This window comes from Trichoderma asperellum, chromosome 2, assembly GCF_020647865.1.
Source record: "Trichoderma asperellum chromosome 2, complete sequence".
Classification (NCBI taxonomy): Eukaryota; Fungi; Ascomycota; class Sordariomycetes; order Hypocreales; family Hypocreaceae; genus Trichoderma; species Trichoderma asperellum.
In genome coordinates, this window is record NC_089416.1 from 2,279,205 (window position 1) to 2,292,322 (window position 13,118).

General features: G+C 52.3%; 4 protein-coding genes across 4 annotated transcripts; 3 read left to right on the plus strand and 1 right to left on the minus strand.

Moving 5' to 3' along the window:
• Positions 1–985: 985 nt before the first annotated feature.
• Positions 986–5,033, plus strand: TrAFT101_003070 (uncharacterized protein). The gene is made up of 2 exons (XM_024899419.2): positions 986–1,866; positions 2,981–5,033. The coding sequence occupies exons 1-2, from the start codon at positions 1,855–1,857 to the stop codon at positions 4,370–4,372; spliced, it is 1,404 nt and encodes a 467-aa protein (XP_024764195.2). The 5' UTR covers positions 986–1,854; the 3' UTR covers positions 4,373–5,033.
• On the minus strand, positions 4,994–7,210 carry TrAFT101_003071 (uncharacterized protein). The gene is made up of 4 exons (XM_024903494.2): positions 6,907–7,210; positions 6,760–6,801; positions 6,582–6,680; positions 4,994–6,506 (listed from the first exon to the last, which is right to left on the minus strand). Exons 1-4 carry the CDS (start codon positions 7,059–7,061, stop codon positions 5,537–5,539), a joined length of 1,266 nt encoding a protein of 421 aa, XP_024764196.1. The 5' UTR covers positions 7,062–7,210; the 3' UTR covers positions 4,994–5,536.
• Positions 7,211–8,670: 1,460 nt separating this feature from the next.
• TrAFT101_003072 (uncharacterized protein) lies at positions 8,671–9,341 on the plus strand (the record flags this gene model as incomplete). Its single annotated transcript, XM_024899518.1, has 4 exons — positions 8,671–8,842; positions 8,971–9,038; positions 9,106–9,148; positions 9,226–9,341. The coding sequence occupies 4 exons, from the start codon at positions 8,671–8,673 to the stop codon at positions 9,339–9,341; spliced, it is 399 nt and encodes a 132-aa protein (XP_024764197.1).
• Positions 9,342–11,981: 2,640 nt separating this feature from the next.
• Positions 11,982–12,804, plus strand: TrAFT101_003073 (uncharacterized protein; the record flags this gene model as incomplete). The annotated part of the gene is made up of 2 exons (XM_066126774.1): positions 11,982–12,173; positions 12,292–12,804. 2 exons carry the CDS (start codon positions 11,982–11,984, stop codon positions 12,802–12,804), a joined length of 705 nt encoding a protein of 234 aa, XP_065982881.1.
• Positions 12,805–13,118: the final 314 nt, after the last annotated feature.

Sequence of the window (13,118 nt, forward strand, 5' to 3'; positions counted from 1 at the left end):
TGATTACTCAGTCATGCACGGCGGCTTTTGAAACTCTGTGCTCTGCCATCGCACCGCCGGGGATGGAGTGCCTACTGCCCTGTTCATCAAAGAGAGTTCAATGCGACGGCTGGAATTGCCGTACTCGGGCAAGACGGCGAATGAGAGTTTGAGCGAAACTAAGTCGTCGACCCTAGCGCCTTTTGGCACCGGCACGGCTCCCTACTCGGCCGTGTGGCCTTGGCTGGAGAGGCTAAACCGCCAGTGCCGCATCGCCTCTGTGCGAGAGAATAATTGCGCGTGAACAGCTGGCAAAGTCGCCGCTGCGCCGTGGGTGGACGGGATGGAGCTGCGGAGGAGATTGACGTCGAATGAAAGGCCGATGGACGTCGCCATGGAGCGTGGAGCGTGGAGCAGATGCTTGTCCATGGCCTGGCACAGGCATATCAGGGCGAGCCACATACTGTGTCCCGTTGCAGCAACAAGGACCGGCTGTCGCCGCTCCCACGCCTGCTCCGAGCTGCGCCTGCGTCTCAAGCCTGGTCGACGGCTACTTCGATCTACGCACTGCATACAGCAGCGCTTCCCTGCTCGCAATGCTGTGCGCCGGCAGTAGGACCTTGTAGCAGCACCTTGGCAGCAGCAGCATCGTTCAGACAATGCCATGTCCAAGCACAAAAGTCAACGCCAGCAGGGCACCACGGCACTACGCCGGTCGCCACCTGCCGCCGAATCAAATCGCACAAGTACCTGCCAAGTACCCACGTCGAACGACTTGTTTTGCGGCTTGGTGCTGGTGCTGGTGCTGGTGCTGGCTGGCGGTCCCCACCGCAAGCGCCTAGACCACCCCATCTTTAATCAATCAAGACTGCCGGCCCTGCACGCACGAAAATAGCCAGCCAGCGAGCCTCCTTCAATTGAAAGGCACCGGCATCTCATTTTCCTTCCTGCCATTTGCTCCCGAAGAGCTCCCCCAAGCTTACAAGGATTCCGTCACTCCTCTTTTTTTTTTTTTTTCCTTCTTCTACTTCGTCCCATCCATTCCCATCTTCTTTCTTTCTCATCGCCCCAGGCTATTACCATTCACAGCGCATTGGGCCTCGTCGGGTTCGACGGAATTGGTCTCGTTGCTTTTATCTGCATCTTCTTCATCGCGGCATCTAATCCTCCCGTCTTCGAAAGGCATTTCTTTCTCCTTCTTTTTTCCCATCAGCTTCTACCAGGTCACGAGATTACCGTTTTCGATACTTCACGCACACAACCCCACACACTACGCAAGACGGGGCTTTGAACGTGTGTTGGAGACGTCAGTTTTCTGTATCAAGTAGTCGACAGAGTGTCTCAGAAAAAAGTGAGACAGACCAAGGGAGCGACGAAACCTGCGCGGCTGGACGCGCAGAGTGGCGAGTGCGACTTACATCGACGGCTTTTTTATGACCTGTTACCAGGTTACAGCCTTACCAAGCACCCACGTCCAACGTTGGAATTAATCATCCCGACCAGGGCCTCCCAGCCCACGCACGCCCGAGTCCTCGTGTACGCCGGCATACAAAGAGCTTGCAAACGGATTGTCGACGACCAACATTCGACTCCTTTCTCTCGCAGAAAAACATTGGGCTCAAGCGCAGGTCGTTGGGATATTCTCTGCAGCCACGCACGAATACCATCATCATCTGTCACCAACGCTGCTGCAGATAATCGTGGAATACTTATTTGCACGACGACCATAGGCTATCTCGTGGCCTAGCTTTCAACGCTTCCCGCGTGGACCACGTCTACCTCGTCTCCTTTTTTTTTTCCTGCTTTTTTTCTTTTTTTACCTTTTTTTCTTCTTTTGGCCACTCGATATCATTGTACCGCTCAACTACGTGCGCCATGACATATATTGTAAGTCGCTTCATATCTGCGTCAGAATGTCTCTACTGCACGTCACATGCTTCTCCGTCCTCCTCCATTCGCTTCCCTCTCTCGCTTCCCTGCTTAGCCTTTTCGAAATGGCCCAATGCAATGCCATTTACTCCTCTCTCATGCATGTTGCATGCAATCCTGGTCCGCTATGCAGCATGTGCATATGCGCAACCCAACTCATCTTCCAAAGCTGCACTTCGTGTTCGACATGGCTCTCCAATCGAACAGCGCCACATTCAACCTCCAACGCAACGGTCCCCCTTTTTAGCCTTTCTTTTCTTTTTCTTCCCCTATTATCACATTTCTCGTCTTGCTTGCTGGTCAACCTACTGGCTCTTCACCTACATAAGCTTTGCCCGCCTGGTCTTGTTGGCGATGGGCCGTCCGGCTTGGCCTTTTGCTAGCTGCAGCTTGGAAGTGTGCGTTGGGGGCTGCTGGCAGCCTCGAGTGCCGTCACCATGATGACCGTCGCCATCGTCACCTTTGGTCGGCAGCGGAGCGGTGCACGATGTCTGTTATATGCAGACTCGGAAGTGTACATGCTCACTCGCACACACCGCTTCCACCAGTCTGCTTTCCTATGCTACCCACATGACTTCTATTACTGGCTTCATCCATGCTGCCCGCAACCTTGCTGGAGTGAGTCGGGGGAGCACAGTTGCCTTCCAGATGCTATGTATGCTTGAATGATTGGTCCCATTGGACGAGTGTCCTGGCCTCTAGGAGAGCCAAGAATAAGGGCTGCGACACGCTTGGTCGAGGCTCATATCACAAGCATTCCTGCGTGTCGCTGTTATTCCGCACGCTTCTCAACTCTACTTCAAGGGGTCAAGGGACGCCCTTGCTGCCTGTGCGAGTGCATTTCCTCTTATCTCGCTGTGGCCCTATGGTTTCATAGCAGCAGCCGGTTATTAGTTTTCAACGTCATCTAGACATGTCCCTTGGGGAAAGTCGACCCATATTCACTTTATATCCCTTCTCTTACATCTCATAACTCTGACTCTCCTGGCTACCTATTCACTCGCTTCGGTCAACAAAAATTTCTTCTGAGCAGATCATGGATCTGACACTTTTGCTTACGCTTAATCTACAGTTATGTCTGGCTCATTATTGTGACATCCATGGGCCGACTCCCCTGATGGTCACCGAAGGGCTGGCGGCAGCTTGCAGTACATGTAACGAGGGTCCAGCCGTAACAATCGACAAGCCCCCGCGCTCCGCCCCAGCCGCACCAGAATCGCAGCTTCGAACAACCTCAGCCGCACTTGCCGACGGTATTCGAGATCTGAACCTATCTCAAGATGCCCAATCTCAACGCCCGGCCCTGCGTCGATCTCCAGGCACTGGCCCTAGCGCGTCCAAAGATGGCTCAGCGATAACAGGTCTCGACACACCTCCTGAGAGCCCACGACCCTTGTCTCAACAGCCACGACGGGACTCGAGCTATCGCAGGACTTATGACGAAACTGTCACCCGGAAACAAGGCCCCTGCGACAACTGCGCTATGACGTTGCCCCGCCGACAGCAGAATGCCGCCGCAGTCCCGGAGGATGTTATTGACACGCGATCACCAACCTTGCGTACCCGTGCGCCAGCTGAGCGTGTCTTTCTTCCTGTCGATCCAGTCGCCTCGCCGCCAAATTCGCAGTCATCTAGTGATACTGACGCGGATCATGACCTGCCTAGACAGGCACGCAGTAGAAGAAACGTGTCTAATGTGAGCTCGCGCACAACGTCGTGCTCTAGCACATCCACGACTTCGGAACGCCACCCCAGTCATATCCACTACGTAGACTATACGTCTACCCATGAGCCGATTCTCGCCGAGTCCTTTTCCCTGATTCGAGCTTCATGCCTGCGAGCTCTGACATTTGAAACTCTTCCTCGAGCTCCTTCAACTATAACGCCAACGTCTTCTCCCCAGCATCACAACTCCCCCTCTTTTGTAACCACTCAAAGCGCCGGGGCGGCTGCATCGGGCGGGGCCATCTTTTTCGGAGATTCTGCAACTGGATATACTACGGCCTACATTTTTCGAATTCCCGATGTCCATGCTCGAGGGCATAAACGTGTGTACGCCTTTTTGGCTCTCAGCACTCACAAAGAGAGACTTGCCATGAAGTCATTCACCGGGATTTCTTCTACCTTCCGCGAGCTCGCTATTTGGATCCAAACCCTCGCCGAGGCCGAGGCAGAGCGCACTGCAGAATCGTCTCCTATCGGCAGCGTCATGCACAGCGGTGGACCGAGCAGCCATGTGGCGGCATCATCATCCACCGCTGATGCGCCGAACGTGGACCGCAGCGGCAGCAGCTTTCTGACAGGTGGAAGTGGCTTCACCCGACGTATGGGAGGTCCTGGCGGCGTTTCTGCGCTCAAAGCTCGTGGACTTGCCGAGCTAGTTGGCCAACCAGACTTCTTCATCACTCTGCACAAAAAGTTTGTGCAGCTGTTGTTCGAAGTGGGCGTGTCTCTAAATTCATAATGGATTCACGAAGCTTGCTCCACGCCTCAACACTGAGGTTTTCTTATATTGTATTATTCTTTTCCTATAATAGTTTCTACTGATACCCGCCGAACGGCATTGCGAAACATTATTCCAAAGGATAATTGGGACTTACTTGACGTACACGCCTAATCTTCCTTCAAACGTCTCTCGGAGCATGATTCCATGCCCTTGATACTGTGTTCATTGTCAGCATAGCACCGGTGTTTTGTCTATTCTTGTCTGCACGAAACGAAGGCGTAACGGGTAGTGGTTATGCGAGCAAGCTCGCTCATTACGGCCCAACGCCTGGGGCTCAACTCATTCTTTAATTGTCTTTTCGACCTGCATTGATTTGTCCTTATTGTTTGCAATGCGGTGACTATGATACACCCACATTTTCTTCAGGCCATGGGCCATGTGTCACTTCTTATTAGCGAGGGAAAAGGATCAAGGCAAGGCGAAACAAAATAACGCATTTCTCATAGACGGAAGCCATTGGATAGGAAAAAGGGACCAGTTTGGATTACAGAAATTGTCAAAAAGAAGAAGAAAAAAAGGGAACAAAGGGCGGTAGGCGCTCTTTGATGGAAGGATTCAATGGTTTTAATAGCAAATAGGCTCTACTTGATAAATTTCCTAATGGATAAGATTTCAGTGCACCCGATGACTACGTCTTTGTGATATTGTGCTCATCACTATATTGAATGCTAGGCATTCCATGCAACAACCTTGTACAAAACTCTCTCCCAACTGTGCCGGTGATGGTGTTATAAATACAACTAGAAGACGTGTAGAAGTACATCACCGCATCGAAAAGGGACGACTAGATAGATTCCAACGCCGTAGGTTCATTATTAAAGACGTCACCAACAGCTATCCTTTCTTTTTTGTCTTTTACGTTATAATCCCAGAGTTACTCAACTCCCTTGTCCCCCTCCCATCATTCCTTTCCCAGATACTTCCCATAGTAATGCATAAGAAAGAAGAGAAGAGAGAAAGAAAAAGCTATGGATGTGTGTCTAATAGAAGGCAGCCTTTCCCCTCTCCTCTTTTCCCCACCACCACCACCACCACCAGTCGCCGCCCATCCTATATCATCAAAAAAGCAAGCTCATTGAGTATTCGATAACAACCAATGAGATAGATGCAATATGAACTTTTTTATTTGTAAAAGTCGAATTTGTTATCGTCGCTGGTTCCCTTTACCTGGCTTGAATAAGCATCTTCGAGATCGGTCTGGATGATGTTGTATCTGTTCTTGCGGACAGCCCGGAGACCGGCCTCCTGCATGATGGCAGCGATGACGGCACCGGAGAGCGGGTCGTTTCGTACAATCAAGCTGTCTAGATCTACCTCGGGGGCCAGGCTCATCTTGCTAGCAATGGTGGTGAAGATGAGACGGCGCTCGCGACGATCTCGCAGAGAGGGGAACTCAATCTTTCGATCCAGACGTCCGGGACGCAGCAGGGCAGGATCCAAAGTATCGGCACGGTTTGTGGCCATGATGACCTTGACATTGGAGGTCTGATCGAAGCCGTCCATCTGGTTGAGCAGCTCGAGCAGGATACGCTGGACTTCACGATCGGCACCGGTCTGAGCGTCGAATCGCTTCGTAGCAATGGCATCGATTTCGTCGATGAAGATGATGGCGGGTGAGTTCTCACGCGCCATGCGGAAGACGTCACGAACCATTCGGGGACCCTCTCCCAGGTATTTCTGAACAAATTCAGAGCCGACAACACGGATGAAGCTGGCAGTTGTGGAGTTGGCGACAGCCTTGACAAGCATGGTCTTGCCGGTACCAGGCGGGCCGTATAGCAGGACGCCGCGAGGGGGGTCAATACCAATCTGCTTGTAAAGATCAAAGTGCGTCAGAGGCAGCTCGACGGCCTCTCGGATTTCCTGCTTCTGCATGTCCAAACCACCAACGTCGGCATATGTCACATCGGGCTTCTCATCGGCGCCAAGCATGGCAATGGAGGAGTCGGCTTCCGGGGGCAGGATATCGACGAGGGCATTGGAGTGTCTGTGCAGCGCAACTGAGGAGGAGGGTTTGAGCAATTCGCGGTCGAGAGTGGATAGAATGCGGACGACATAGTTGGAGCCTGTGCTTGACTGGACAATGCCGGTGCTGAAGTGAGTGTGTTAGAATGGCGTTTTTTTTTTTTCTCCAGGACAGTTCTGGTGGGAGGAAAGGGCTGTTTACTTTTGATCGATGGCCTCCATAAATTGGCCAATGACGAGGGGTACGCTCTGGATACGCTTGATCTCTTCTTGAGCTCTCACTAGCTCTCGCTTCAGACTCCTAAAGGATGAAGGAGAAACAGGTTAGCGATTCGGTTTGCATGGTATGGCATGCACATAGATTAAAGGACAAAACGAACCTCTGCTCATCTTTGATGTATTCCTCTTGCAGCTGGATGTATCTGAAATGCGGGTTAGCAATCATGATCCAAGTCAGCGTTGAGGCGGCGGTCTTCTGCGGGGCGAAGCTCTGCGCGGAACGCCGGGATAAGGGGGAGGAGCATTACTCCAACTGCCTCTGAAGCTTCTTCAAGGTCGCATAGTCATCCTCTCCGTCGGTCGGTAAGCCTTCGAAGTCGTCAATGTTGGGAATCGCTGAAGGGGCGGCCTTCTTGTGAGGTGGCACCGTGGTGGCCTGGCTTTCCACAGCGACGTCTCCCATGGTTTCTGCGTGTACCAAGTGCTATTCGTGCAATTAAGCAGACGTTATCGTAAATAATGCAAAGATGGAGAAAGGATTCGGGTTCAGGGCGATGTGCAGAGAAACGTTGAGTTGGTAGCCGCGAGACTTCAACTGTTAGCCAGCTACTTCGTTACGCAACCAAAGCTATCGCTAACCAGGCGTCAACACAAGACGCAGCCTTTCCCAGGCTCTGCTTAGTCAACGCACGTGATATGGACGTTATCGCGATACGGAAATGTGGAGTAAGAGTACGCTTTACCAAGACAAAGCCGAGCTAAGCCAAATCCGGCGCCAATTGGCTGCCAACGGGGCTGGCTTAGAGCTCCGCCCGATGCGGAACCTTGAATCTTAGTGCTTGCATTTGATGCCTAAAAACAGCTTCGAGGAGGGTGTCTCAAGCTGTTCAGTGGTCTCCGGCAGAGCCTTTCGGCGCACTTTCAGCACACCTCAGCACAGCTGGCCACGGTGAAGTGCCCCCCCAGGAGCGCAGCCCAGCCAGCCTTAGGCGATCAGCCCCTCTCCGATTGGATCAAGCGCTCTGGCGCCATGGAGACTCCAGCCCCATACAGACCCTTGCTCGTGGCTGGGCCTCGAGGTCGCCGCTACCTGCGGCTGCTAAGGCCCAGCGCCAGCAGTGACAGCCAGTGCTAATGCCGCGCAGGTACCGGTGCCCAGCACCTTGACGCCCGCTGGGCATCACGGGTTGGCATGATGGGGCATTGATGTCAAAGACCCAGCCCGATCTGAATCAGGCCTGTGACAGCACTGTACGGAGGTACTGGCTACCTGCCGCACCATGGTGGGTGTTGCGCGACTGGAGAGCCGTGCCGGCATCGCACGATGTATGGGGTACTTGCCTTGGCTGCCTGGCAACCTCAGACTGTTTGCTCCATCGAGGTACTGTACAGACAGGATCAATGCAATGCACTGCAGTGCTTTGTCTGCCATTGGCGGCTCGAGATAAGGTACCTAGACATCGTCACCCATGCACGTACGGTGCTGCAAGTGGCCGGTACTGCTACATGCTGTGCGGGCCTCCATCGCGCCACAGTCGCAGCACAGCGACGTCCAGTCACCTTGAGAGGTCGACTTATCGCCAATACAAGGTTTCCGCTACCAGGGAGCAGACGCCCTTAGTGCTCGTACCTGGTACGAAGCCATCCTCTTGAGCTGTTTCCCGCCCAATGCCGGCTTGCTGGAGCAGTGCGAAGTACCGGGTACTGACTGGCTGTCGGCAAGGCGAGTGAGGTGCTCCGTAGGCCGGACTGTCTTGCAACTGTTCTCCATGCTCATCTCGCCTCTGCCATCTTTTGGCCTCACCTCGCACCTCATCCCGCAACTCTCGCCGGCTCTCTCACGCTCTTCGCAGGTCGCCGTCGGCATTTCTCTCCACATCAGCCTTCGATAGTTCTTTCCAGCCTCTTTGCCCGGCTTTTGTTTATTGCCCTTGTGCCGACCCGTCTCTTCAGCTCTCTCCGGCGCCGACTCGCCTCTTTTGCGTCATTCACGATCCTTGCGTGATCAGCGCCTCCACGTGCCCTGCCTCTGCCACGGGCTGGTCTAGACAGCTTCTGCCTCGTCTCCAAGCATGTCTTCGTCAATCAACATCCCGGCGGCCAGATACAGCGTCTCTTCGGAGACGGCCGGCAGCTCGTCAGACTGCTCATACTCGAGCTCGCCATCGACCTCGAGCCCATCCGCCTCCCCCAAGGGCAAGGAAAAGGCCACGGCACTGGCCAGTCGTCGTCCCAGTCTGCTGAGTACGTCCACCTCTGATTCTAATCTTGTGGTGCGGATCATGGCCGGTGAGGGAGCTGCCAGTCGGCACAGCCCAATAAGCCGTGTGGTCCGCCTTATGTTCCACCCGTTTGCTGACCACGTTGTACAGGCACGGCCCTTTCCAAGCAAGAGTGCACTGTTATCAACATTGGAGCCCCAGATGGCCCTCCCCGACTCGTATGTTTTCCTCTCCTCTACACTAGCCTTGTCGTGATGGCCGTTGCTTGTGCTAACCATGAATTAGATTTCGTATTTATCCTCGGGCCAGGGCTTCATGTGGAATCCTGGTATGTTTCTTTCATCTTGCACCATGGGGCTTCGAGAGAAGTGGTAATCCGGTGGCTAACTCGGCTCCCTTTTCTAGAAATCTTCCTTCCCTCCTACGTCGACTGCTACTACGTCCCTTTGGAGAATAGACGAGATCCCGTACACGAGATCCACCTGACCGATGAGGAGATAAAGAATATGTTTCCGGAGTAAAACATACAACACTGCCATTATCGTCACGCATCATACTCTTTTACTTTCTCGCTTCCCTCGGGACTCTGAATTATCTAGATACCTTTTTCTTTTCTTCTTCTTCTTTTCTCGCAAGATGCTTGCTTGGCTTTGTTGTATTCATTAGTGTCGGTCAGCACCCGACGGCGCTGACGGCTTTGGGATTTGTTGAATGTTTGGCCTCTTGGTTTTCGATTGGGGTGTATATTGCTGGCAGGAAGTACCACTGTGGTGGCTTGGCGTGGAGTATGGATGACCACTCTGGTTTTTATTTCTTTTGGAGGACAGTCCTTGCAGGGCTGCCCGGCGTTTATATCCGAGTTTGGGAGAAGTGTATTGGGGCATCTATTCTGGTCTTTCGTTGTATTGGTTCGGTACTTTACAGGTTATTGGTTCCTAGCATCCCGCCGGATCGGCAGCTGAGGAAACTCTTTGAGATTTGGACTTTGTTTGGCAATCAAGGCACTGGGTTATTAGGCAATTAGGTAGATAGGTACATTCCTACTCTTGTATTCATGTACCCTTTGGTATACCTAGGTGCCCTGTGTTGTGTTGTGTATTGCGCATCATGCGTCGTAAAAGGTGTTTGTCTTGTATGCGATTCGTGTGATCCTCTCCGGCGTGTAAGACTGGGGGTTGCGCCGTGCTGTGCTTACTGCCTGCAACCCAAACGCTGGGAGCGGCATATGCATACAGATGTCCTCGCTTCAAATGGGGCTTGCCGCGTTATGGACTACCTACCTAGGTATATGCATCATGCCTTAGCTTGCTTGGTGCTGCTCCCTCCCAGCATCGTATGATATGCTTTGTGCAAAGCTTCGTCCAGGACTCAGCAACGTTCACTTGGGAGGTGAAAGCCAATTGGTTTAAGCGTTTGGGGCTGCCCCGCATGCGGCTGTGGGGATGAGAGCCACAGATATCTCCCTCTTTGTACCACCAAAGTATGGAGTACCTGCTGGCCTAGGACTGCTACCCCACAGATCGACCATTTTAGCCTGTTCGGAGCTGACTGCCTGTTGGTTTTCTAAGGGGGGTTCAAAGTACAAGCAACTTGGGCTGGAGCTCAGAAATACACGCACATGCTGTGTGGGAATGCGGGACCCCGAATTCGAACTAAGCTACTACAACAGATAGCTTTTGTCTTAGGGGTCTCACCACGTTGAAGTAGTACCTATACCTAGTAGTATTAGATGGAGCTACAAAAGCAAGAGAACTTTTTGTGTTTGGCAAGAACTGAGTTTTTCTGCGGTATCTATGCTCTTTTTTTTTTTTTTTTTTTTTTTTTTTTTTTTTTTTTTTTTTTCGTTTTTTTGTCTAAAAAAGCACTAGAGAAATAGAGAAATAATAATTACAGCCCGCTAAAGCATAAGTGCTGTGTCCGTATTTAGCCGTGCATCACAAATGCTACATGCGCACGTCGAAGAGAAGTACTAGTTGCGCTGGTGCGCCTTGCGACGAAGCAGCTGAGGCATTGATTGCTGCGGTTAAATGCTTTATGGAATGTGAAGCTGCATATTGGTGGGCAGGCGCTGGCGGTGACGAAAAATGCTGCATTAGTAGAGCTGCCTGCTTGGCTGGATTGATCGAAGAGAAGGCAGAAGAGTTGCTCAAGTACCGTCCTTTACCTTGGGTATTGGTCTCGTTCGTTGATAATGTAGATGCTTATAGAAAAAATGCCAGGAACATTTACCAGCGTACTTGGATGCCTACTGGTGTGGTTAATAGTAGAGGTACGTCTTTGTTTGCCGCATCCAGGATGGCAGTGCAGGAATATACTAGTAGGTGTCCAACTGGTCAGGGGTTGATACCTTGATGGCCTCGGTGACTTGGGAGCTCCCTGTATGTATACCTACCTATGTATATATATATATACTAGGTAGTAGTACTATATTGGAGTTTGCTTGTATCAATCCCATTTAGTCTGGCACATCTGGTCGATCTGCTCTGTACGACTGATTGCAGGAGTGCTTGTATATCCCGAAAGCTGCTGCGGAAGAAGAAGCAAGGACGCTGTTCCGCCGATATACCATGCGACATCTGCGGCACATGTTAAACAAACGCATCTCAACGATTCCTTCTGCGCACTCGCCTATAAATCTATATATAGAGCCTCACAATGCATCCTGGATGGATTCTTTTCAACAGTCTTTTCCGTCAATAACAGCATCCATCTCAGGCATCAAACGCCATGCCCCACCCCCCACCAAAGCTGGCACTACTACTACCACGCAGTTACTAGCACCACCGACGTAATGCACTTCCTCTTTTCGACCATCTTCTTCCCAATTCATCCCACCAACGCGACACACAACGCGTTTTCCGCCCGCCGCGATATCGCCGTTTTTGTTTTTTTTATTTGCACAATCTCATCGTTCTTTTTTTTTTCTTTTCTGCTGGTTTCTTCTGCCTCTCCTACTTGATACTAATCCCTAAGATCTTGACAAAGCGCGATCAGAAGCATCTCTCTATAAACTCGCCTCTTCCGCTGATCGCATAGTCAACAGATCACCACCGAACTGGGAAAAGAAAGAAAGAAAGAAAGTCAACAAGAAGCAAAGAAAAAAAGACAAATCAACACAAAATTTTGACACATAATCGCCATTTGATCGTTGATTACAGCACATGGATTCCGACTCCGTCGTCTCGCAGGTCCAGCGCAAGATCGAGCTGCAGAGCCCCGATGATCTCGCCTACCTCATCACAAACGTGCGCAACGCAGCAATCGAGCACCTCAATGAGGCGTTCCCGCTGGTCGAGGGGGCAGATGGAGGAGAGGACGAGCTGCGCAACCAGATTGAATTGCTCGTGAATGAGGTAAAAGAGAAAAAAAAAAAACACATTTTTTTTTATTCTAAAACAATACGGCTACTCTTCTCTTGTAGAGAGAGCGCAAAAGAAAGAAGATCGCTAACTCATGAAAAAAACCAAACAGTACATCAACAAGACCTTCTCTCTCGCCGCTCCCAACCTCACCATCAACGGCCTCCCCGTCGCACCCGAATCCTTCGTCGGCACCGCCGTCCCCGCGCCAAACACCGTCTACGAGCCCTTCGACGCCCGCAAGCGCCGCCAGGTCGCCGACCTCATCACGCAGGAGGAGAAGCTGCTCGAGGACGTCGCCGCGCTCAAGCGCTCCGTGCCCGCAAAAGTGGCCGCCGACCACGCCGAGCGCATCCGCGCGGCCATGCGGCAGGACGAGGACGATCTCCGCGAGCGGGTCGCCAGGGACGCTTCGGCGGCGGAGGCTGACGAGGCCGGCACGGCGGCTGGAGCTGCGAGAGGCCCGCCGCTGGCTGCGCGGCTGCAGAGGCAGGAGGGTGTTGAGGGGGGCTTCAAGAGCGCGGTTCAGGGGCTGAACCGGCTCAAGAGGGATATGCCGGCTGTCGTGGCCAAGATGGAGAGGGCTAGAGTAGCGGGCGAGTACGTCGTTTCCAAAGGGCGGTGATGAAGTTAAGAAAAAAAGAAGAAGAAGAAGAAGCGGTGTTGAGCGATCTCATCTTGTGTGAGGGAGAGGTGCATATGCAGCATTGCTTTTTGGTGTTTTTTGGGACCCTCGTATCGGTGGTGCTGCTGCCCCCCATGTGGTTTGGTTCTGGTGTTTGATTCGGGCATTTTTCTGCCAGCTGCTTTGCTTAGCTCCCGGCCAATATTGTGGGATTCTACCAGGGTGGCCGCTGTTCTTTTGTTGTTGGCATTCAGGCGTCAAGGGCACGGCGTTATCAAGTTTACGACTGCGGAGTACTACTACTGCGATTTTAC

What these genes read in the sequence shown, in the direction of transcription:
- TrAFT101_003071 (XM_024903494.2), bottom strand. Translation starts at nt 7,061, where the DNA reads ATGGGAGACGTCGCTGTGGAAAGCCAGGCCACCACGGTGCCACCTCAC. An exon ending in AAGCTTCAGAGGCAGTTGGA is followed by an intron (nt 6,802 to 6,906) that starts GTAATGCTCCTC and finishes CCCGCATTTCAG; the next exon opens with ATACATCCAGCTGCAAGAGG. An exon ending in TACATCAAAGATGAGCAGAG is followed by an intron (nt 6,681 to 6,759) that starts GTTCGTTTTGTC and finishes TTCATCCTTTAG; the next exon opens with GAGTCTGAAGCGAGAGCTAG.